This window comes from Melanostigma gelatinosum, assembly GCF_949748355.1.
Source record: "Melanostigma gelatinosum genome assembly, chromosome: 12".
NCBI classification, from domain to species: Eukaryota; Metazoa; Chordata; class Actinopteri; order Perciformes; family Zoarcidae; genus Melanostigma; species Melanostigma gelatinosum.
Genome location: NC_136645.1, coordinates 13,407,162 through 13,431,787, shown reverse-complemented (window position 1 = coordinate 13,431,787; position 24,626 = coordinate 13,407,162). Strand labels below are relative to the sequence as shown.

Genomic DNA, 24,626 nt, shown 5'->3' with positions numbered 1-24,626 from the left:
GTGACATCCATAGTCACATGTAACCCTCTGCCAGAAAGCCCATCACGCAGAATCTCTGGGCGAAGATCAATATCGATCAGCATGTGTGGTGATTATTAGATGCTTTCTCAGTCACAGATGCTATGATGCGTCCTGGTAACCGGGCATGTGCTCCATTTAAAAAAAAATAAAAATAAAAAAGTATCTAACCGACCAGACTGATGTGTGTAGATGTCTCTCGTTATACTGTGTCAGCCTGGTGTCCTTTTCAGGCGACATGAGACACAGCTGTGCGCAACAGCTCTTCGCTCTTTCGCAGCATGTCACGAGCCTGTGGATTTGTCAACAGGTCTCCTACGACCTTCAGATGCTGCAGGGATTTCATAAACGTAAGCTTCTCACACACTATAAAGCAGCTGTGGACAGCAGATATTGAAAGTAATAAAATAAATAAAGTAATTGCATTGCGCATTCACATTTGTTTCTCAACACGCACACGTTCAGACTGTCGTGCATGTCAAAGCAGCTGCATTGACTTATTTACAATTTCTATCAGCCACTTTTTTGAGAGAGAGAGAGAGAGAGAGAGAGAGAGAGAGAGAGAGAGAGAGAGGGGGGAAGGGAGAGAGGAAGGGAGAGAGAAGAGATGATCACAGCTGTGCATTTTTGATTGTGAAGAGAGCTGCTGCTTCACCCTGCATCTTGTTCCTCTAGAGGGTAAGTCTACGCATTATTGATCCAATACAGCGTCTCACATTAACTGACCGATAATGGCGCTGAAATCTTTTTTTTCTTTCTTTTCTTATTTCAACTGGCTAGATTGGCAGCACAATGTACAGTGTGCGCTCTGATTTTAATTTCAATAAGATTTCTGTTCAATAAAAATGAAATGTTTGACAGATGAATTTAATTACAGGCAATTACATGCACTTTAAATTGTTTGCAGGATTAGAGCGGAAAATGCAACAGGTTTCTGAGTGAATGTGTTCAGGATGGCTGATTTACAGCGATAACCTCTCTAAGGTTAAGCTTCGTCAAATATGCATTTGTCTGTTATTTGCTGAATGATTTAGTTTGTGTCAGTGACTTTATCCTAAATGTTTATGAATGTAGGCTTACCGCAAGTTTAGGTTAATCAGCATTTTTCTTGCTGCAGCTGAAAATCACTGTATTTTAGTGCATAGCAATATGTGCTATCAATCTTATGTTTAATATAAATTATTAGCTAAAATAGTAAGAAGGAAATTGCGCACATTTAAAAAATTCAGGACTCTAAAAAAAGGATACACATGGAATAGTTGATTGTGAGATCTATCCCTTCTTATTTTCTTCTTTCAAAGACAATAATCGAGAGGTCACTCTCTCATGAATATGGTATGAGAGTGTAATTTAGCAGGCGACCCTCCTATTATCTTCTTCTGGCTGGTTGCTCTGCTGAATTGCGCACGTCTATATGCAACACCATAAAATAGTGCAGCACTCATTTAAAAGCAGCCTCATTTAAAACAATAACATCTGACCTGCAGAATGGTTGCTAGTGTCAGTGTCATCATTATTATCTATAACCCAACACAGTCATGGATTTTATCTACTATTTCTCTATAACATTCGTCTAGTTGTCAACCGCAGCTGCCGCACCATGAACTTCTCGGAGCAGATGTTATCCCTCTTCAGCTGTAATGTCAGCCCGAGTGAGAAGCCGCAGCTCGACATAGGTGTCTCTCAAAGGGAGCCCCTGGTTATAGCCGTCCCCATGACCGTTTTCTACAGCATCATCTTCTTTTCTGGAGTATGAACAGTCATTTTACTCGACTCAACACACTATCAATGTTACCTTCTGAATTACAACACGAAGTGGTATTGTGTGATGATAAAATACAGTAGTGGCCATAATTCTAGTCATACCGTGTTAATGATATGCTGACAGCACACAACACAAGCTTTTTCATTCTCACTAAATGCTGTCCCTTCATGCTCTACAGGTCTTGCTCAATGGTGTGAGCATACTGACCCTCTTCATGGATGCTCAGATGAGAGTCAGTGCCATTCGTTTCTACCTTATCAGCCTGGTCATATCAGGTACACTGCGCTTCCACTCAGTTCAAAACGACAATAGAAAGTGTCATCTTTATGGTCCTGGGTCTTACAGGCTTTTCCTTAAAGTATCTGCAGAACGTCCTGATTCTATGTCTGATGAATGTAGACTTCAGTACCTGTTTGCAGACAAAGTGTTTCACCAAGCTCAATTTGCGTTAAATGTCTAACAGCAGGAGTGCACTTTATGTTTCATATGTTAAAGGAACAGCTTGTGCCTCAGATGTGCCGATAAGTTATGTTTTATAACTGTAATGTGGGAGATGGATTGTGTTTATATTTGCTATGTGTGATATTAACACATTTTGGCACATGACGCTTTGTAAAATAAATGTACTCACATACTTACTTACCATGCACTTCATGGAAAATCAGGACTAACAATGTTTAAAATTAAAGAATTCAATAAAAGTAAAAAAAATATTTATTTCTGATGGAATTAAGTGTGAAATATACATTTTATTGTTATCAGGCTTGTTTATTGTCTATTAACATCAGTGGATAGTATAGAACACATTCACTAAATTTATATCAACAGCCCCCAATCATGACAAATGCTTTCGATGTTTTACGTTCCATTTCATTGTTAGTACACTAAAAAGCATTCATTCTGCATTTATTTTGGGCATGCAGAGATGTATTTCAAACCTGAAAATGATTAAATACATTTCATGTAAAATGAATGTTGTATGTAATGTGCACACATTTTATTTCAATTTCAACAAATTATTTGAATTTATTATTGTCAGTCCTGGACTGCGGTGTGCCGCTTACTTCCAGGAACCATCTTCAGTGCAAATTTCCTAAATGTATGTTGTTTTTTTCTCTTTGAACTTTAGACATTCTGCAGCTGTTGACCATCCCGATAACTTTGTATCGCTACTATTGGGAGAGCTACCCATGGCGTCTGGGCCGAACAGTATGCAAAGTCTACTTCATGGTGCGCCAAGTGTACTGTGCCACCACAAGCTTGGTTATCCTGACCTTCACCACTGAGCGTTATGCAGCCATTTGCCACACCATGTGGTCTGTCTCCAGCCTGAAGGTTGAGTTCTTGCAAAACAAATTTAAATGCAAAAAAAGCTTTGGGATGTATTCTAATACTGTTTACTACATTTGTCCGCAACTGTCATCATTTGGCGTGATGTTCATGTTTTGGTTTCTTCCCCAAAATTCATATAAAACAGGTTCCTTCATTCTCAAAGTATTGTATCACAATATACTGCAGGAAATTGTGTGATTAAAAATGAAAGCATCTGTCCAATTCCAGGACATTCTCATGTTCAAAACATGTTCATACTGCAGACATTTTTGAGAAAACATGATTTGAGTCTGGCCAGATAAAAAGAACACAGTGGGATGCTTTAACTTTTCTATATTTGTACTTTCCTTTCGAACAGAAGTTTCGGCTGCCATGCCTTCTTTCAGTCTGGATCATTTCTCTGGTCTCGGCTGTACCCTTTGCTCTGGTCTATGACCAGGCTCTTGCCTGCATCCTTGACTACACTGCCGCTACACTAGAAGACGCCTTCCATGTGTCCACCATGTGTGAGATGACAGAGCCTGATCCTGCACACATCTACAAAGGTGCTTTACTCATCAGAGCAGGCATCTTCTTTCTGGTGAGATAAGTGCTTCTACCGTATATTTGATAACCTGCTTCACACGCACTCAACATGCCTCTTCAACAGGTCCCTCTCATCTCCATCTGTACTCTCTATCTGCTCATCCTACTCTACCTGAGGCGGAATGGACGTCAAAGGAGAAACATGGGTCTAACGCAGCCGGATCTACAAGGAAGACGAGACATTCAGTGCCATCAGAATGGAAAGCTGCTTGCAAATGAAAAGAGAGCTCTAAAACTAATGGGTGAGTCATGGGAAATTTATAAAACCGTGTTTGAGGTTGTGGCATAAGTGCTCTCAAGTGCTCTGAATCATCTTAGTCTGATAAAGAGCTTGTGAAGGTCTAAGTGTCCAGAAGGTGGGACACCGAATTTCAGATGTCCTTGCAAAATAGGTGATGCTGGACCCTTCGTGACTTCCTTCCCTCTTGGTTGCTAACCAGGCAATAAATAAATTGCACTGAGCTCGACATTAGTTTCAGTTCATTTATGTTAATACATATTTGCAGGCAAAAAAAACATTGTTTGTCTGCATATTATTCATTGTCCATCATGGTCTCAAATTCATCTGTGACTGATGCTGTAAACAATTGGCTTTTGTCAACTTTTCATGTCCAATCAGATGGTAGCATGCACTCCCTATGAGGTGTTGTCGATGGCACACATAGTTACCTCATGATATAGTGTCAGGATCTGTCTACACTTTTGATGCCCTTCATTTAGGCCAATTATGCTAGCAATTGCTTATTCACTGCAATTCATTTCAAAACCCCTTAACATGAGCGAGAGCGATTAACATCTTCTATGCTGTGTCTTCCAGGTGCAGTCTTGGTGGCCTTTTTTGTTTGCAACTTTCCGGACATTGCCTCGTCGCTGATGCAGGTCTATGTGGTTGTGTGGTCCGATACTGTCCTTTTTGTCTACACAATTCTGAAATCCTACTTGTCGCTTCCACTGTGGTATATCAACGGTGCTCTGGACCCGCTGCTGTTCTGTGTTTCCTCCCACACATTTCGCAGGGCGTGCAGGAGAACTCTGGGTAGGCTCAGGTCTCACTGCGACTGTAAATATAGGCGCATGTCTTGGCTGAAGAGAAGTTCTACTGAAGAAGCAAGCACAGTAACAGTCAGTAAGAGGATTCATGGTAAATGGTATAGAGTGAATATGGCCAAAAAGAGAAATACAATCACTAACAAAACTAATCAGAGGAATGGAAATATCAATGAAACCGCCTTTAAACATGAGCAGCAACAACAAGCAATCTGAATTATTATTATCTCTTTTATAAGCCGTTCAGATCCCCCGGCCAATTTAATGGACATAACTTTTCTGGGATGTCTAGATCTATGATTACTGTCATCTGACTCCACCAAAACGCACACCCTTATTTCATTAGTTGTCTCCAAGCTAATCACAGTGTTCCACATAATTAAAAGTGGACAGCAGTAGAGTCTCACAACCAGTGGCGGCTGGTGGAAACTTTTCTAGGTAGGGCCATCCAATCAATTTCAGCAAACATCCCAGTATGATTTAATGCAAAAAAAAATTAAGGTATCAAACACGTATTGCTACATTGCAGTTAAATATTTAACATTTATTCCAACAGAAAAAAAGCAGTAAATAACACTTTGATAAACACGTCAGGACATCATATTTTTGTCACCCTCACAGGGAATTCTGTATAATATATATACAATATATATATATATATATATATATATATCATATAATAATATTCTGTATAATATGAAACACACACATACAGATATATATAGATATATACAGTATATAGATATATATATATAAAATATAATAGAACATGTTTATTTATTGAGATGCCCCTATGGACCTTGTTATAGGGAGAAGTAAACATGAAGTGTAATTATGAATACTGATGTTAAATTAAGCTATGATGAGTTTTCACTGTTAATTGACCATCTCAATGAAATGTTGATGCCTCCATGACCAAGTTAAGCAGATGAGACTGAGGACAATGGAGAAGAAAAGATGTTCACTTTGCCGAATATGGCTGACAGAGTTCTCCATGTGTGCACTGGTGTTCTCATATTTCCTTACTTTTTCAGACAGGTGCTTCATGTCCCTCACTCCCGTTACTGTCCATGCTGGATCTGTCCCTGTTGTTTTAAGTTATTAGTATGACTGCATCCAGCTAGCCAAACCTGTTCTGGCGCTGGCGCTCGCCCGTAGAGACTTCTCCTGACGAGCTATTACTGACTATTTGTATAATTTATTTTTATTTATTTATTTATTTTTTGTGGCTCAAGGTGGGGCCACGCCCCTCTATTGGCCAGCCGCCACTGCTCACAACCTTTGTCGACAACCACGGATGATCGGGAAGCAAGCAAGCAAGCTATCAAATGAAGGCCACATGTGCAGTGTAACTGGCGTTACAAGGTTGCAGCAGATGGTGCTAGAATTAAAGAGATGGTGTCCTCTCAGGTGCTATTTGGGTGCGGTCTACCTGACAGATGTGTTGGGGTACGCTCAAATGAATGGTGATCAACGTTAAATAACATTTGTTTTTGGTCTTTTATTGACGATCTGTTCAATAATTGCAGGATTGTAATTCTCACCCATAGTAGGCCCATTGACGGCCTCCCTGCACACCTCAGTGAAAGGAATCGATCATCGCTATGTTCTATGATTGTACGGCAATTCGTGAAACTTTGGGAAAGTGCACCTGGTAAAAGGTTGAGTATTAGACACTGCAAGTGGAAATGGTATAAATACGAATGTGACCGAACTTTGCCGCCTTGATGGGGCTTAGGGCTGTCCCTCTGTCAAAAAGTGTTTGAGATCTCTCTCTCAGACATTTTTAGCCCTTCATGCAGTTGTTTGCTGCTGTTCAGGATGTTAAATACAAGGCTTTTAAAGTAAACATGGGATGTTACATTACTTATTCAAAGAGTTGTAGCATTTACTAAGGATTATTTTTTTATCCATCCATTGGAATGGTTGGGGGTTCTGAATGTCACCGCAACAAAAATAAGGAATTGAATAGGAAAATATTGTTCTGTTTTAAACTTTCTAATGATAAAATCAGCTTATCATGCATCCTATTTATTATAAACAGAGTATTCAACTCAGGAAGCTTTGAACATACTGTTTTGTTTTATTAATGAAAAAAAGATAAATGTTGTTTGTTGAAAAAGGTCTCTTAAGACTGACTTATTTTTAATTAGGTGTTATTTTTACGTTCAGATTGGAAACCCAAATTCCATTGTATTGAACAGAAAGAAATAATATAGTCTTGTAAAGTGTTTTGGTTCTAGTTTGTTGCCAATGATTTATAAATGCATTTAGAGAAGAAATCCGCCATTATGATATTTTTTGGTGTTTGGAACATTCTGATCCTTTTATATTCCTGGAAAAGGATCTCAGTGTTGTTGAAAGCTGGAAGTATTTTTTCTGTGAAAGTGTCTGGAGAATGTGTGAGATTTTATTGATGTCAAGTATTATTTTTCTGTTCCTTATTGGAGCCACAAAAATATCTTTGGTGCCTGGAAGCTATTGTGACTAATGTGAAGACATTCAATGTAACGTATTTTTATATCAAGTGTGATACGACTCAGAAATTTAACCGAAATGACAGGATATGGTAGTGTGTGTTTCTATGCTAAGTTTGAAATATTACGTATGTTGTTCAAGAGCATTATTCAGGTGTATTTCTCACATCAAACTGTACAGGTTACATACCAATGTATTTTTCAATCTAGAGATAAGGGGACGGACAAAATGGTCAGTTAAACCAAACGTTGTACATTTCTGTTCTTTGTATTAATATTAAATGTCAACAGTGATGTTAATATTGTCAGTGCCATTGTCAGAAAAAGAAGAACTCGTAACAAAAAAAGCAGTGTATGGTGTGGTTTTTCATCTTTCATTGCAAAAAATGACTACCTAGCAGGGCCGTGTCTAAAGGAGTGGCAGGGCTGGTTAATCTTCATTAATTCTGAGTTACCCACAGACACAGGATTGATGGTGTCCACTCGTCTGCCTATGGTCAAAATGTAGTGAAAATGATGTGTCATAGCCTAAGGTTCTGTAGGCTACCTGACTTCAAAACTTCCTCCTAACTTTTGAATGGAGTTCATTGAACGAAAAATACATTTTCCGAAAAGTGTAAGCATGTGAGGAATGAATAATCCAATGCCAGGACATATGAAAAATACATATGTGTTGACTGACTGGGTGCATTGTAAGAAAATAACTTACACACACAAATTCTGAAAAGCTCACAGTTGAAGACATAAGGACAAACAATGGGTTAAGATTTTGTTGCTTCAATCTAAATTTTTGTAAAGACACACACCCCTGTTTACATCAATGAAGCTGAGGTGCAGCAAGTGAAAGGTTTTATATTTCCTGGGAAGTAGCGTCACAAGGAACCTGTCATGGTCATCTCACATCCATCTTGGCTCAGAAACGGTGATTTAAGAAAGCAAACGTACCATGCCGTGTCAACTTTTACAGAGAAGAAGCATCCTGACAGGAACCATTACAAATTGGCTTGTTTGTGCACAGCCCAGGACAGGAGGGCTCCGCAGTAGGTTGAACCCACCCAGAACATCCCCCTACCTCCTGAGCATCAGTGATATCTGTGAGCTGAGGTGACTGCGCAGAGCCCAGTTCACCCTGCTGCCGTCTGGTAGAGTCAAGTTGACACTACACTTCTTTCAAACACAGCATGACAAGGATAGAGTGATGAACCCCCGCTGGATCTTCGTCCTCGGTGTGTGCACCCATCTGGGTTGTGTGCCCATCGCCAACGCCGGAGACTTCGGAGGCTACTACTGTCCGTGCCATGGCTCCCACTACGATGCTTCAGGAAGGATAAGAAAGGGACCTGCTCCTCTAAAGCTGGAGGTTCCCTTCTATGAGTTCACTGAGGAGGACGTAGTCATAGTGGGATAAATACTGGAGCTCTGTCTCAGTTCCTCCCTGTAATATGTATTTTTAGATTGCTCCGTGTGAGAGTGACATAAAACGTGTGTATTTACTGTTGAAGACATATTTCCAACTCTATGATTGAGCTATTGTCTTTTCCCTCGTAAAAAAGTGAGTTGTTTTTCTTTGATTGATCTGCATCACTAGCTTGATGTCTTTTGATTCACTGACATTTTATTTGTTGTTTTAATCTCTATAGATTTCTTTCATTCCGCACTATTTTTAGCATTTAGTATTTTCCAAACAGCATTATGGAACACAATGTATGAGGGCCGGGTGTGATCAGGTCCAACCCCTTTGCTGCCGCACCAATCCTGATATATTGTGTTGGAGCTGTGTGATAAAGTCAAAGCTGGGGCCTGTTTCATGGTTACCTAAAGTTGAGCTGGTAAAAGTCCTCATACACATGAACAAGAGGCCTGGGGAGCACAATGATTAGGATAAGATGATGGTACGATCAAGAAAAGCCACCGGCAATCTAAAAAAGTATCGACAAGTTGTGAACACATTCAGGAATGTGTCGGCCTGTTGAACAACTGGAAGGAACTATAGATCCAGATAAGGATGTTGTTGGTTTGTGACTCCAAAGAATGTGTAGATTGCTTTATCTCAGGACCTTTTCATCCTTTTTGAGTTTGTGTCAGACAAGATGACAATTCTATACCAGCAATGGCAGCAGCAAAGAGTGCAAACTGCCAAGTAAGATAAAGAACTATTGAGTCACACTCCAGTCACTGATGGATTTAATGCTGACGAACAAAGTGTGCTATGTACAACTGTATGAACCAGTGAAATACACAAACCTTCTACTTTTTATTGATGAAATCATTTGAATACAATATACTGTGCACAGATGCAGGTAAAACCATCGTCTTAAACTGACATTACCATCAAATCAATCAATATAATCATCAAAACTATTTCAAACTGTACAGTTGGCGCTCATTCAGTGAATAACTTTTTGAATTGAAATCAGTGTAGTTGAACCGCAGTTAATCATGTGTAACTTCAGAGGTGACTCGTGCTGAAAGCTTTTATCACAAACGGAAACTTTACTGCAACCAGAACAGCTAAAGGGGATTGTTTCCTGTGTGGGTATTCATGTGTACCTTTAGATCTCTGTTGCACACAAATCTATTACAGCAAACTGATCAGCTGAAAGGCTTTTCTCCTGTGTGGGTTCTCATGTGTGTCTGTAAATGTGAACTCTGGTTAAAAGATTTCTTACAGACTGAGCAGCTGAAAGGTTTTTCTCCTGTGTGGGTTCTCATGTGGGTCTGTAAATTTGAACGATCGTTAAAAGATTTCTTACAGACTGAGCAGCTGAAAGGTTTTGCTCCTGTGTGGGTTCTCATGTGTTTCTGTAAAGTTGAACGCCTGTTAAAAGATTTCTTACAGACTGAGCAGCTGAAAGGTTTTTCTCCTGTGTGGGTTCTCATGTGTTTCTGTAAAGTTGAACGCTGGTTAAAAGATTTCTTACAGACTGAGCAGCTGAAAGGTTTTTCTCCTGTGTGGGTTCTCATGTGTCTCTGTAAAGTTGAACGCAGGTTAAAAGATTTCTGACAGACTGAGCAGCTGAAAGGCTTTTCTCCTGTGTGGGTTCTCATGTGTATCTGTAAATGTGAACGATCGTTAAAAGATTTCTTACAGACTGAGCAGCTGAAAGGTTTTTCTCCTGTGTGGGTTCTCATGTGTATCTGTAAAGTTGAACGCCTGTTAAAAGATTTCTTACAGACTGAGCAGCTGAAAGGTTTTTCTCCTGTGTGGGTTCTCATGTGGTTCTGTAAAGTTGAACGCTGGTTAAAAGATTTCTTACAGACTGAGCAGCTGAAAGGTTTTGCTCCTGTGTGGGTTCTCATGTGGTTCTGTAAAGTTGAACGATGTTTATAAGATTTCTTACAGACTGAGCAGCTGAAAGGTTTTTCTCCTGTGTGGGTTCTCATGTGTCTGTTCAGAGTTCCACTCCTGCCAAATGTTTTCTCACACTCGGAGCATCTAAAATGTTTTTCACCAGCGCTACATCTTGAATCACTGACACGGACTTCATCAGGTTTCACATAGTTTAAACCTGACTGAGGTCCTCTGGTCTTCTTCCCATCACCACCCTCATCAGTGTCAGAAGACTCTCCAGTCTTCTCATCAGTATCTGGTTCTGGATGTCTATCTGGATCCAAGTTCCTGTCTGGTTCTGGTCCTCCACAGTCTTCTCCATCAGCTTCTGTTCTCATCTGTTTAGTTTGTCTTTGATGAAGCTGTGAGGACTGAGCTTCCTCTTCTTCATCTTCACTCTTCACAGGAGTCAATGAGAACTTGACATCAGCCTCCTCCAGACCTTGAAGCTGCTCTCCTTCCTGACTGGTGCGGAGTTCCTCCTGTTCTTCTTTAATGTGTGAGGGCTCTGGGTCCTCCTGGTCCAGACTGGAGCTCCACTCCTGCTGCTCAGAGGGAACCTCTTCTTTAACCAACAACAGCTGCTGGACGTCTGCAGGAAAACAGTAAACACACACAGAGGGGTTACAAAGACATTTTAGAATTGAGCAAATAGTCTCCTGGACATACACTTCCAGAGTATCACTAGAACCAGATAATACAATAATGTAATCAACTTATGTGACCATGAACATATGAACCATTTTAAGCTGCCAAATCCATGTGGTGTTATCAAAGAGAACAAACTTGTACTTTAAGTTGAAATATCTCCTGTCATCTAGAAGCTGAGAGAACAAATCAGCATACCTGCAAACTCATAAGAGGTGAAAGAGGTGGGGGGGGGGGGGGGGGGACGGTAGACGATCTACCAGTATTAACACTTTATTAAGTCAAGCATCAAAGCATAAAAAACAGATCTATGGTTTCACAAAACACAAGAATTGATTAAGTAGCCCTAGCAACAGACACAAAGTCAGGGCTCCGTATACGCACCTCTCCTCTCAGTGTTTTGTGAGCCCTGTATCTTTATACTTTATTTGAACTTGTCCAGCACAGGGACGCATTATCTTCACCCACACACAAGCCAGGGTTGGGCCACATTGTGTGTGGGAGTCCTGGAGTCTCAGGGATGGGGAAGGTGCTGTTCCTGCAGGTTGCTACACAATATCCCACCGACTAACCGATTCACAACACAACTAGTTATAAGTTTTAAGCTACCACCTGCGTGTCAGAGCTCCCTCTTTGTACGGGGAGCGCGTGAGTGCCTCACCCGGAGATTCAAACCTTTGCTCTATGACACACGCAACACTATTGCAAATGAGCACACACACACGCACGCAATACTGTTATGTTCAAAATGTCTCAAACAAAAGGTAAAGGAAAAAGCCCCCCTCCTTGTTCCAGAGGAGAAGAAGCATGCAGAGGAGAAGAGGCAGCTCCCCCCCGCCCTGCTCTCTTTCTTCCATCATTAAGCAGGGCCGAATCAGCAGGTTGAAGTTTAAATCAAAAGGAATTTAATATACTAACAAAAGAAAATGCAGTTACAAACTGAATTACACTATCAGCAGTAATATTTCATGAAATAGAGGCCCCATCCACACCACACGACAGACTGGTGTGTCCGCCTCATGGTCCAGATGAGGTCTGATTATCTCCGGGGATTCACAGTTTCTTTGTCCCTCCAAAGTCTCTGAAATGTCTCATATTACACATTCCTTAGCCCATAGATCAGCTCAGTGATTGGCTGAACCAGTCGGACTTCAGTCTGCCACTTCCTTCACCAATTCACCCCCCTTCTTGAAGGCTGTGCTCAGAAACTCTTCAGCAACATCCCCCTCTCTCTGACTTTATGGCGGTGTCATAAATTCTCTGGTTTCTCTCACAGTGCTCAACAAATTCAGTAACTCTCCCTTTAGTTTAAACCTTCTACAAGTAAACATATTGTAACACATTATATCCATCGCTAGGAGCGCTTTAAAACTTAAATTCCTCACAATACGTATACGTTTAATGCCTGTAAATACCGCAAGCATATTTCTACAGTAGCGAGAACCATCGCCTATACAAAATGAAGTGATTCGTTTTCATTTAACCCTGTTACTGTATGGCTTAATATTAACTTCCACTGTTACTGTAAAGCCGTTAGAATTGTGGCCTATCTTCTATTTACAATTAATATGCATTCAATCCGGTTCGATGATTGAAATCATGAAGGTTCGGGCTCCTTAACGCTCTCTCTCATTACTTCAGGGCCTTTGGGAGCAACTGCACGTGGGACAGTTGGGACCGGAAGTACACTGGCTGTGGTCATTACAGTGAACAGTGTGATGAGAGGGCACGTGAGCCCTTGTTGCTGTACTTCATCTCATTGGAGCAGAGGCTGCAGTTAGCATACCCTGCCTTATCAATGCATTTAAAACACTGACAGCCGGAAGCTGTACTGCTCTCTCTTCACGTCTGTTTAGACCTCCACCTTTATCCAGGCCCAGCTCCACTCACATCTCAGCCCTGCGTCAAGCTGCGCTACACACACAACATCCTCTTCCTGAAGCTCTCTGACCTCATCATCTCATCAGTATGTGGGCCTCATGTTTCAAGTTATTATCACCACGAAATCACCCCATTCTACTTTGAGTTCAACAAAAAAAAACTGCAACCAGAACCGCCGGTGTTCCGGTTTAACGTTAATGAGTGACCGCATGGACTGAACCGGAACACGGAGGGTGATTCATGTTTCATCACGTTACGTTTTCCTCCTAAATCTTGATAATGATGAGCGTTAGCCGTTGACAAAGTTCCGCATGCAGTGGACGTTAACTTAACCCAACAAATTAGTGATGTGTCGGTCGCGAACGACACATCTGAGAGCCGGCTCTTTGACGTGAACGACGGGAGCCAGCTCCTGATTGGGAGCCGCTTTGTTTTTTTGTTTCTCTCTCTCTCTCAAGCTGCATTTGATTGGTCAATGTGTGTGGTGTCGTCTCTGTGCCTCCGCTGAGCAGAGGGGGGAGGGGCGGGAGTTACACACACAGCAAGCACACAAACAGGGTGCTTGCTGGGAACCCTTCAGCAGATTCGATTCTGGAAGTGAAATCTTCTCCAAAACAGGGCAGATAATTACGGAGAGAAGAAACAGGATCAGCCCCTCAAAGCTGAGGCACTTGGTCTTTCTCAATGTAAATCTTCACTGAAGGACAAAACTCTGGATGCTGATTTTTTTTTATTTTTGTTTTACACATTTTAATTTATATTTTGTTGTGTGATTCTGTAAGCTTCTGTATGTTGTTTCACTTTAAATTTGTTAAGTATTAAAAAGCTAAAAGTTTAAAATAGTTTGTTTTTGCACTTTCTAATTTAAATTTTTTTATCACTCAGTAGCGTATAAATAAGTGTATTTATAGAATAAACATTTGATATAGTGCATGTTTTTTTACATTAGTAATTCATATTGTGCATCATTTTACATTATTGTTGGTAATAAATTAATTTAAGCACCAAAAAATCTGAAGAGCCATTTGGAGCTGAAAGAGCTGGCTCGAGCCAAAAGAGCCGTAATTCCCATCACTACAACAAATCTGAACAGTAACGGAATTTAAGCGTCAACGGAGGGAAATGACGACGGTGTAGACATCTTAACGCTGATTGGCCAAGACTCGACACGTCGCATCAAATATGTTTTATTGCGAAGATCACGACATCACATTTTCTCACTCCAATCTGAGAAACACTGGCTGGCTGGCCAGTTGACCACCCCCCCAAAATAAACACTCTACGGATCTACACTCACGTGGATGATATATATTTGATTCAAAACGGCTTATTTCGCCGAAAAGCGACACGTTTGCAGGTATTAAATCAGGAGAAGAAGAAAACGACGAATTGCAACAGAGTCTCACTCCAAACTACATTACAAGTTATCAGCCGGAGCATGAACAGTGTTAAATAAAGTGAACCTACGTGCTCTTTGTATCCGGATTTCCGGGTTGAGAACAGCGTCCAGAAGTTCCCGTTGTCGCTTATTCGCCTCTTTTGAACGAGAGAGTTTCTCCTCGTACTCTGCTATCGTTCTTTCAAACAGACCAAATATCTCTTCATCAGCCGCAGTTAGTCGCTGGTTGATTAAAGATCTCAACATTTCTACTTTAGACATTTTCACTAAACCACAGAAAGTTGTCCTCCAGACGAACTCCGTTAAAAACACCGTTTACTCTCATTAAACTCTGACTAGCGCTGTGTTGGTCACTTCCGTCCCCGTCCGTCTGTTTCCAGGTAGCATGCTAAGCTAACTTCAATAGCTTTATAGGCTACCACGAGATTAGTCCTCGTCCTCTTCTTCCTCTCCTCCTTCTCCTTCTTCCTCTTCTTCTTCTTCTTCTTTCACTTTAATGGCGGACTACAAACCAATGTTTAAGGCGCCACCTACTGGACCGGAGTGTGTAACATCATGACTTTATGACAGTTATCATTTAAACACAAACGCTTCTGATCCCATTTCAACAGGAAATGCTGCAGCTGATGCTGCGACTGAGCAAGCTGATTTTTCAGGCTACTTTTTATTTATTTATCAACAGAAATATCTCTCACTTATGATGTTCAAATATTGCAGACATTAGCCACCCCTGCAGAGAAAGTGTTGGGCCTAATCTGGTGCAATTTAAACATTATTAATGGATAATGGATTATTATTAAAATGTATTATGAGCCCAGACAACTTTCACATGAATTATTCTATTGTTAAGCTAAATTAGCCCACAGCAGTGATAACTTGGCAAAAGGGGGAAGATGTGATATATTGTAAAGGTAGATCCACATTTTGTCGAGTTTTTAAAGTTAAAAAGGAAATTTAATAAGATATTAAATCTTATACTTTCTTTAGCTGGTCATATCAATCTTGATGTATCATCAAAGCAAATAATAACACCACTTAAATACAATTAGTATAGATATTTTGAACATTTAATCTCTTTTACACAAAATTTAATTCTTGTGAGAACATGATGATGTGATGAGCTGGCCCTCGATATTAGATCATTTAAATACAGTATTTGAATTAGTTTTTAATTGAATGTTTTGCCAGTGGTGCCAGTGGTGGATTTGCGTCAGACAAAAGAAGGGTTGACGTAGGCAATACTACTGTGTACTGTAAAGTAACCCGAGTGTCCTGGTTCCCACAGGCTAACATTAGTCCTTCGTTCATTGGGAGACCGGTATGATATGAAAACCCAATACCACGAGACCAAAGTTGTGAAAACACAACTATGACCATTCCCACTCTTCATTTGTTAAGCAAACAAACATCAGACATAGCCGACATGTATGGAATGTGTTGTGAAATGCTTTACTGAATATACTGTTGAAATGGAGAAAAATTCGGGGTTTGAGGCAAGAGCTTGGGGAGAATGCTGGCAGGGGGGTGGTCATGGGATTGGTTAGACTCAATTTTGGGAAAATAAGGGGTCTGTATTGCTAAAAACAGACATTAGCGCATTAATAGTTTTAATTGTGGCTTTTCTATTGCCATGTTGCATCGTACCCATCCTGAGGAGACAGTGCCAGAGGAGCATGGACAAACAGATGGGTGTCATGGCAAATCTCCAACTGGCTCAGATGATGAACATGATGACGATTGAGCGAGGGACAAAGGCCCAGTTCACTCAAATGGTGGTTGGACGACCGGACCTGTTTCCGGACCTGTTTCCCATTCCGGACTATCTGGAGGACTCAGAGGACATGGAGGGAACAGGACTAGGAGGCAACTCACCATAAATACGAGAGCCTGAACTTTGTTGAAAGTACACATGTCCAAAAAACACTACGTCACATGTTTTATCATCTGTCCAAACCGTTTCACTATAAATTTGAATGTATTGCAATCAGATATTTCTACATTCACAAATAGACATAGTCATGATCTATAATAATCAGTGCACAAGTATTATCGCATATAGTTTTATCACAGACGTTGCATCTAATGAACACTGATATATTGTTCAATATTTTGCAGAAATTAAATGTGTGATGTATCAGTTAATACATGTTTGTAAGCAAGAACAGATTCACTTCATACCAAGAAGGTGGTCGATTGGCGGGAAAGGACCATAAGGGAGTTTTTCCTGTAATACAACCTGTGGGTTTTTTCGCCCTCATATGAAAGTGAATCTTAGCATTGAATGATGTTATTTGAATTATCTTACGAACTCAAATGTTCTGTATTGTATTGTTACTGTATTGGTATATAATCAAGCACATGTAATTTGCATAGATCACTTGTGTTGTTGCAATGCAGTAAGGGATCAAAACTTTAGGTTACAGTTTCACCAATTGACAAAAGTTCTATGAAGTTAGGTTGAGGGTTAAGAAACCCTCAGAGGAGGGATGTGTCGAAGAAAATCATCATATAAATTTGAATTGAACTTTGAATTGAACTTGAATTGAACTGAACACAAGTGTGGGCTCACAGGCAAAAGTTACATAACGTATTATTCTGGTTCTCAGCATCGTTTTTGGGAAATGACTATCAGGGCCAGGCAAAAAAGTAATTCATCTCTCAAGTGTACCAAAACATTTCCGTACATGGAGCTGTGTTCTGTGTGCCCAGAACAAAATAAGAACATGCCCTAATTACGAGTCCAGATGTGTCCTGACCCTTGATTCAACAGACTGCTTTGATTGGTGGAACGTAGCAAAAGGGGGCGTGAATTTTGACTATAAGAGTGATCTGTGAAAAGCAGTGCATTGGGAGTCGTTTTCAATATACTGAACTTGTTGATGTTGGCTTGATCTTATTAAAACACTACCCGCTGGATTGCAACCCGTTTGCCATCTCATCTCCTCATTTTGCCACGACACATACAAACAGTTCACATTCTTTTCAAAAGACCTTCTGAGCATGTGGGCCCCTGAGTCAGAGTATCCCAGTTCTTCCACAGACACTAATCCACGTAGTGCACCTGCGCCTGGAGCTCCTTGGAGATGTACCCGAGAAGGGTCGCCGTCAGCTGCTGCTTCAGGGTGGCGTTGGCCATCACTAGAGCAGTTAGCTGAGCCAAATCTGTCCACTGAATGTCTCCCAGCACGGCCAGAAGACTACCATCAAGCTGCTGCTGCTGCTGAGAACTGAGCTCCATGATGATCTGAGGCAGCGGTTTGAACTGTCCACTGGTCAGCCAGCAGCCCAGAAGGCCTCCGACAGCACCGCCTACAGGGGAAAAGGGTTTCAAACATGTGGAATTATGATTGCACACACAAACACACAGCATGACAAGGATAGAGTGATTAACCCCCGCTGGATCATCGTCCTCGGTGTGTGCACCCATCTGGGTTGTGTGCCCATCGCCAACGCCGGAGACTTCGGAGGCTACTACTGTCCGTGCCATGGCTCCCACTACGATGCTTCAGGAAGGATAAGAAAGGGACCTGCTCCTCTAAAGCTGGAGGTTCCCTTCTATGAGTTCACTGAGGAGGACGTAGTCATAGTGGGATAAATACTGGAGCTCTGTCTCAGTTCCTCCCTGTAATATGTATTTTTAGATGGCTCCGTGTGAGAGTGACATAAAACGTGTGTATTTACTATTAAAGACATATTTCCAACTCTATGATTGAGCTATTGTCTTCTCCCTCGTAAAAAAGTGAGTTGTTTTTCTTTGATTGATCTGCATCACTTAGCTTGATGTCTTTTGATTCACTGACATTTTATTTATTGTTTTAATCTCTATAGATTTCTTTCATTCCGCACTATTTTTAGCATTTAGTATTTTCCAAACAGCATTATGTAACACAATGTATGAGGGCCGGGTGTGAGCAGGTCCAACCCCTTTGATGCTGCACCAATCCTGATATATTGTGTTGGAGCTGTGTGATAAAGTCAAAGCTGGGGCCTGTTTCATGGTTACCTAAAGTTGAGCTGGTAAAAGTGCTCATACACATGAACAAGAGGCCTGGGGAGCACAACGATTAGGATAAGATGATGGTACGATCAAGAAAAGCCACCGGCAATCTAAAAAAGTATCGACAAGTTGTGAACACATTCAGGAATGTGTCGGCCTGTTGATCAACTGGAAGGAACTATAGATCCAGATCAGGATGTTGTTGGTTTGTGACTCCAAAGAATGTGTAGATTGCTTAATCTCAGGACCTTTTCATCCTTTTTGAGTTTGTGTCAGAAAAGATGACAATTCTATACCAGTAATGGCAGCAGCAAAGAGTGCAAACTGCCAAGTAAGATAAAGAACTATTGAGTCACACTCCAGTCACTGATGGATTTAATCCTGACGAACAAAGTGTGCCATGTACAACTGTATGAACCAGTGAAATACACAAACCTTTTACTTTTTATTGATGAAATCATTTGAATACAATATACTGTGCACAGATGCAGGTAAAACCATCGTCTTAAACTGACATTACCATCAAATCAATCATCAATATAAACATCAAAACTATTTCAAACTGTACAGTTGGCGCTCATTCAGTGAATAACTTTTTGAATTGAAATCAGTGGAGTTGAACCGCAGTTAATCATGTGTAACTTCAGAGGTGACTCATGCTGAAAGCTTTTATCACAAACGGAAACTTTACTGCAACCAGAACAGCTAAAGGGGATTGTTTCCTGTGTGGGTATTCATGTGTACCTTCAGATCTCTGTTGCGCACAAATCTATTACAGCAAACTGATCAGCTGAAAGGCTTTTCTCCTGTGTGGGTTCTCATGTGTGTCTGTAAATGTGAACGATCGTTAAAAGATTTCTTACAGACTGAGCAGCTGAAAGGTTTTTCTCCTGTGTGGGTTCTCATGTGTCTCTGTAAAGTTGAACGATGGTTAAAAGAGTTCTTACAGACTGAGCAGCTGAAAGGTTTTTCTCCTGTGTGGGTTCTCATGTGGCTCTGTAAATATGAACGATGGCTAAAAGATTTCTTACAGACTGAGCAGCTGAAAGGTTTTTCTCCTGTGTGGGTTCTCATGTGTATCTGTAATTTTGAACGCTCGTTAAAAGATTTCTTACAGACTGAGCAGCTGAAAGGCTTTTCTCCTGTGTGGGTTCTCATGTGTCTCTGTAAATTTGAACGCCTGTTAAAAGATTTCTTACAGACTGAGCAGCTGAAAGGTTTTTCTCCTGTGTGGGTTCTCATGTGTTTCTGTAAAGTTGAACGCCTGTTAAAAGATTTCTTACAGACTGAGCAGCTGAAAGGTTTTTCTCCTGTGTGGGTTCTCATGTGGCTCTGTAAATGTGAACGATGTTTAAAAGATTTCTTACAGACTGAGCAGCTGAAAGGTTTTTCTCCTGTGTGGGTTCTCATGTGTTTCTGTAAATTTGAACGATCGTTAAAAGAGTTCTTACAGACTGAGCAGCTGAAAGGTTTTTCTCCTGTGTGGGTTCTCATGTGTATCTGTAATTTTGAACGCTCGTTAAAAGATTTCTTACAGACTGAGCAGCTGAAAGGCTTTTCTCCTGTGTGGGTTCTCATGTGTTTCTGTAAATTTGAATGATGGTTAAAAGATTTCTTACAGACTGAGCAGCTGAAAGGTTTTTCTCCTGTGTGGGTTCTCATGTGTCTCTTTAAAGTTGCACGCCGGTTAAAAGATTTCTTACAGACTGAGCAGCTGAAAGGCTTTTCTCCTGTGTGGGTTCTCATGTGGCTCTGTAAATGTGAACGATGTTTAAAAGATTTCTTACAGACTGAGCAGCTGAAAGGTTTTTCTCCTGTGTGGGTTCTCATGTGTTTCTGTAAATTTGAACGATCGTTAAAAGATTTCTTACAGACTGAGCAGCTGAAAGGCTTTTCTCCTGTGTGGGTTCTCATGTGTATCTTCAGAGTTCCACTCTTGCCAAATGTTTTCTCACACTCAGAGCATCTAAAATGTTTTTCACCAGCGCTACATCTTGAATCACTGACACGGACTTCATCAGGTTTCACATAGTTTAAACCTGACTGAGGTTCTCTGGTCTTCTTCCCATCACCACCCTCATCAGTGTCAGAAGACTCTCCAGTCTTCTCATCAGTATCTGGTTCTGGATGTCTATCTGGATCCAAGTTCCTGTCTGGTTCTGGTCCTCCACAGTCTTCTCCATCAGCTTCTGTTCCCATCTGTTTAGTTTGTCTTTGATGAAGCTGTGAGGACTGAGCTTCCTCTTCTTCATCTTCACTCTTCACAGGCGTGAATGAGAACTTGACATCAGCCTCCTCCAGACCTTGAAGCTGCTCTCCTTCCTGACTGGTGCAGAGTTCCTCCTGTTCTTCTTTAATGTGTGAGGGCTCTGGGTCCTCCTGGTCCAGACTGGAGCTCCACTCCTGCTGCTCAGAGGGAACCTCTTCTTTAACCAACAACAGCTGCTGGACATCTGCAGGAAAACAGTAAACACACAGAGGGGTTACAAAGACATTTTAGAATTGAGCAACGAGTCTCCTGGACATACACTTCCAGAGTATCACTAGAACCAGATAATACAATAATGTAATCAACTTATGTGACCATGAACATATGAACCATTTTAAGCTGCCAAATCCATGTGGTGTTATCAAAGAGAACAAACTTGTACTTTAAGTTGAAATATCTCCTGTCATCTAGAAGCTGAGAGAACAAATCAGCATACCTGCAAACTCATAAGAGGTGAAAGAGGTGGGGGGGGGGGGGGGGGGGGAGACGGTAGACGATCTACAAGTATTAACACTTTATTAAGTCAAGCATCAAAGCATAAAAAACAGATCTATGGTTTCACAAAACACAAGAATTGATTAAGTAGCCCTAGCAACAGACACAAAGTCAGGGCTCCGTATACGCATCTCTCCTCTCAGTGTTTTGTGAGCCCTGTATCTTTATACTTTATTTGAACTTGTCCAGCACAGGGACGCATTATCTTCACCCACACACAAGCCAGGGTTGGGCCACATTGTGTGTGGGAGTCCTGGAGTCTCAGGGATGGGGAAGGTGCTGTTCCTGCAGGTTGCTGCACAATATCCCACCGACTAACCCGATTCACAACACAACTAGTTATAAGTTTTAAGCTACCACCTGCGTGTCAGAGCTACCTCTTTGTACGGGGAGCGCGTGAGTGCCTCACCCGGAGATTCAAACCTTTGCTCTATGACACACGCAACACTATTGCAAATGAACACGAACATACACTTCAAAATGTCTCAAACAAAAGGTGAAGGAAAAAGCCCCCCTCCTTGTTCCAGAGGAGAAGAAGCATGCAGAGGAGAAGAGGCAGCTCCCCCCCCCCTGCTCTCTTTCTTCCATCATTAAGCAGGGCCGAATCAGCTGGTTGAAGTTTAAATCAAAAGGAATTTAATATACTAACAAAAGAAAATGCAGTTACAAACTGAATTACACTATCAGCAGTAATATTTCATGAAATAGAGGCCCCATCCACACCACACGACAGACTGGTGTGTCCGCCTCATGGTCCAGATGAGGTCTGATTATCTCCGGGGATTCACAGTTTCTTTGTCCCTCCAAAGTCTCTGAAATGTCTCATATTACACATTCCTTAGCCCATAGATCAGCTCAGTGATTGGCTGAACCAGTCGGACTTCAGTCTGCCACTTCCTTCACCAATTCACCCCCCTTCTTGAAGGCTGTGCTCAGAAACTCTTCAGCAACATCCCCCTCTCTCTGACTTTATGGCGGTGTCATAAATTCTCTGGTTTCTCTCACAGTGCTCAACAAATTCAGTAACTCTCCCTTTAGTTTAAACCTTCTACAAGTAAACATATTGCAACACATAATATCCATCGCTAGGAGCGCTTTAAAACTTAAATTCCTCACAATACGTATACGTTTAATGCCTGTAAATACCGCAAGCATATTTCTACAGTAGCGAGAACCATCGCCTATACAAAATAAAGTGATTCGTTTTCATTTTACCCCGTTACTGTATGGCTGAATATTAACTTCCACTGTTACTGTAAAGCCGTTAGAATTGTGGCCTATCTTCTATTTACAATTAATATGCATTCAATCCGGTTCAATTATTGAAATCATGAAGGTTCAGGCTCCTTAACACTCTCATTACTTCAGGGCCTTTGGGAGCAACTGCACGTGGGACAGTTGGGACCGGAAGTACACTGGCTGTGGTCATTACAGTGAACAGTGTGATGAGAGGGCACGTGAGCCCTTGTTGCTGTACTTCATCTCATTGGAGCAGAGGCTGCAGTTAGCATACCCTGCCTTATCAATGCATTTAAAACACTGACAGCGGGAAGCTGTACTGCTCTCTCTTCACGTCTGTTTAGACCTCCACCTTTATCCAGGCCCAGCTCCACTCACATCTCAGCCCTGCGTCAAGCTGCGCTACACACACAACATCCTCTTCCTGAAGCTCTCTGACCTCATCATCTCATCAGTATCTGGGCCTCATGTTTCAAGTTATTATCACCACGAAATCACCCCATTCTACTTTGAGTTAAACAAAAAAAAACTGCAACCAGAACCGCCGGTGTTCCGGTTTAACGTTAATGAGTGACCGCATGGACTGAACCGGAACACGGAGGGTGATTCATGTTTCATCACGTTACGTTTTCCTCCTAAATCTTGATAATGATGAGCGTTAGCCGTTGATAAAGTTCCGCATGCAGTGGACGTTAACTTAACCCAACAAATTAGTGATGTGTCGGTCGCGAACGACACATCTGAGAGCCGGCTCTTTGACGTGAACGACGGGAGCCAGCTCCTGATTGGGAGCCGCTTTGTTTTTTTGTTTCTCTCTCTCTCTCAAGCTGCATTTGATTGGTCAATGTGTGTGGTGTCGTCTCTGTGCCTCCGCTGAGCAGAGGGGGGAGGGGCGGGAGTTACACACAGATAATAACGGAGAGAAGAAACAGGATCAGCCCCTCAAAGCTGAGGCACTTGGTCTTTCTCAATGTAAATCTTCACTGAAGGACAAAACTCTGGATGCTGATTTTTTTTTCTTTTTGTTTTACACATTTTAATTTATATTTTGTTGTGTGATTCTGTAAGCTTCTGTATGTTGTTTCACTTTAAATTTGTTAAGTATTAAAAAGCTAAAAGTTTAAAATAGTTTGTTTTTGCACTTTCTAATTTAAATTTTTTTATCACTCAGTAGCGTATAAATAAGTGTATTTATAGAATAAACATTTGATATAGTGCATGTTTTTTTACATTAGTAATTCATATTGTGCATCATTTTACATTATTGTTGGTAATAAATTAATTTAAGCACCAAAAAATCTGAAGAGCCATTTGGAGCTGAATGAGCTGGCTCGAGCCAAAAGAGCCGTAATTCCCATCACTACAACAAATCTGAACAGTAACGGAATTTAAGCGTCAACGGAGGGAAATGACGACGGTGTAGACATCTTAACGCTGATTGGCCAAGACTCGACACGTCGCATCAAATATGTTTTATTGCGAAGATCACGACATCACATTTTCTCACTCCAATCTGAGAAACACTGGCTGGCTGGCCAGTTGACCACCCCCCCAAAATAAACACTCTACGGATCTACACTCACGTGGATGATATATATTTGATTCAAAACGGCTTATTTCGCCGAAAAGCGACACGTTTGCAGGTATTAAATCAGGAGAAGAAGAAAACGACGAATTGCAACAGAGTCTCACTCCAAACTACATTACAAGTTATCAGCCGGAGCATGAACAGTGTTAAATAAAGTGAACATACGTGCTCTTTGTATCCGGATTTCCGGGTTGAGAACAGCGTCCAGAAGTTCCCGTTGTCGCTTATTCGCCTCTTTTGAACGAGAGAGTTTCTCCTCGTACTCTGCTATCGTTCTGTCAAACAGACCAAATATCTCTTCATCAGCCGCAGTTAGTCGCTGGTTGATTAAAGATCTCAACTTTTCTACTTTAGACATTTTCACTAAACCACAGAAAGTTGTCCTCCAGACGAACTCCGTTAAAAACACCGTTTACTCTCATTAAACTCTGACTAGCGCTGTGTTGGTCACTTCCGTCCCCGTCCGTCTGTTTCCAGGTAGCATGCTAAGCTAACTTCAATAGCTTTATAGGCTACCACGAGATTAGTCCTCGTCCTCTTCTTCCTCTCCTCCTT

The 24,626-nt window shown here is 41.2% G+C and overlaps 3 protein-coding genes across 3 annotated transcripts; 1 reads left to right on the top strand and 2 right to left on the bottom strand.

Annotated features, from left to right (window-relative positions):
• Positions 1 to 1,618: 1,618 nt before the first annotated feature.
• Positions 1,619 to 5,918, top strand: LOC306785726 (pyrokinin-1 receptor-like; the record flags this gene model as incomplete). Its single annotated transcript, XM_079280182.1, has 7 exons — positions 1,619 to 1,768; positions 1,962 to 2,058; positions 2,913 to 3,118; positions 3,474 to 3,695; positions 3,765 to 3,942; positions 4,518 to 4,816; positions 5,868 to 5,918. 7 exons carry the CDS (start codon positions 1,619 to 1,621, stop codon positions 5,916 to 5,918), a joined length of 1,203 nt encoding a protein of 400 aa, XP_079136308.1.
• Positions 5,919 to 8,292: 2,374 nt separating this feature from the next.
• On the bottom strand, positions 8,293 to 14,941 carry LOC306785725 (uncharacterized protein; the record flags this gene model as incomplete). The annotated part of the gene is made up of 3 exons (XM_079280181.1): positions 14,552 to 14,941; positions 10,314 to 11,147; positions 8,293 to 8,363 (listed from the first exon to the last, which is right to left on the bottom strand). The coding sequence occupies exons 1-3, from the start codon at positions 14,742 to 14,744 to the stop codon at positions 8,293 to 8,295; spliced, it is 1,098 nt and encodes a 365-aa protein (XP_079136307.1). The 5' UTR covers positions 14,745 to 14,941.
• Positions 14,942 to 15,932: 991 nt separating this feature from the next.
• LOC306785724 (uncharacterized protein) lies at positions 15,933 to 24,626 on the bottom strand (the record flags this gene model as incomplete). Its single annotated transcript, XM_079280180.1, has 3 exons — positions 24,237 to 24,626; positions 19,684 to 20,933; positions 15,933 to 15,944 (listed from the first exon to the last, which is right to left on the bottom strand). The coding sequence occupies exons 1-3, from the start codon at positions 24,427 to 24,429 to the stop codon at positions 15,933 to 15,935; spliced, it is 1,455 nt and encodes a 484-aa protein (XP_079136306.1). The 5' UTR covers positions 24,430 to 24,626.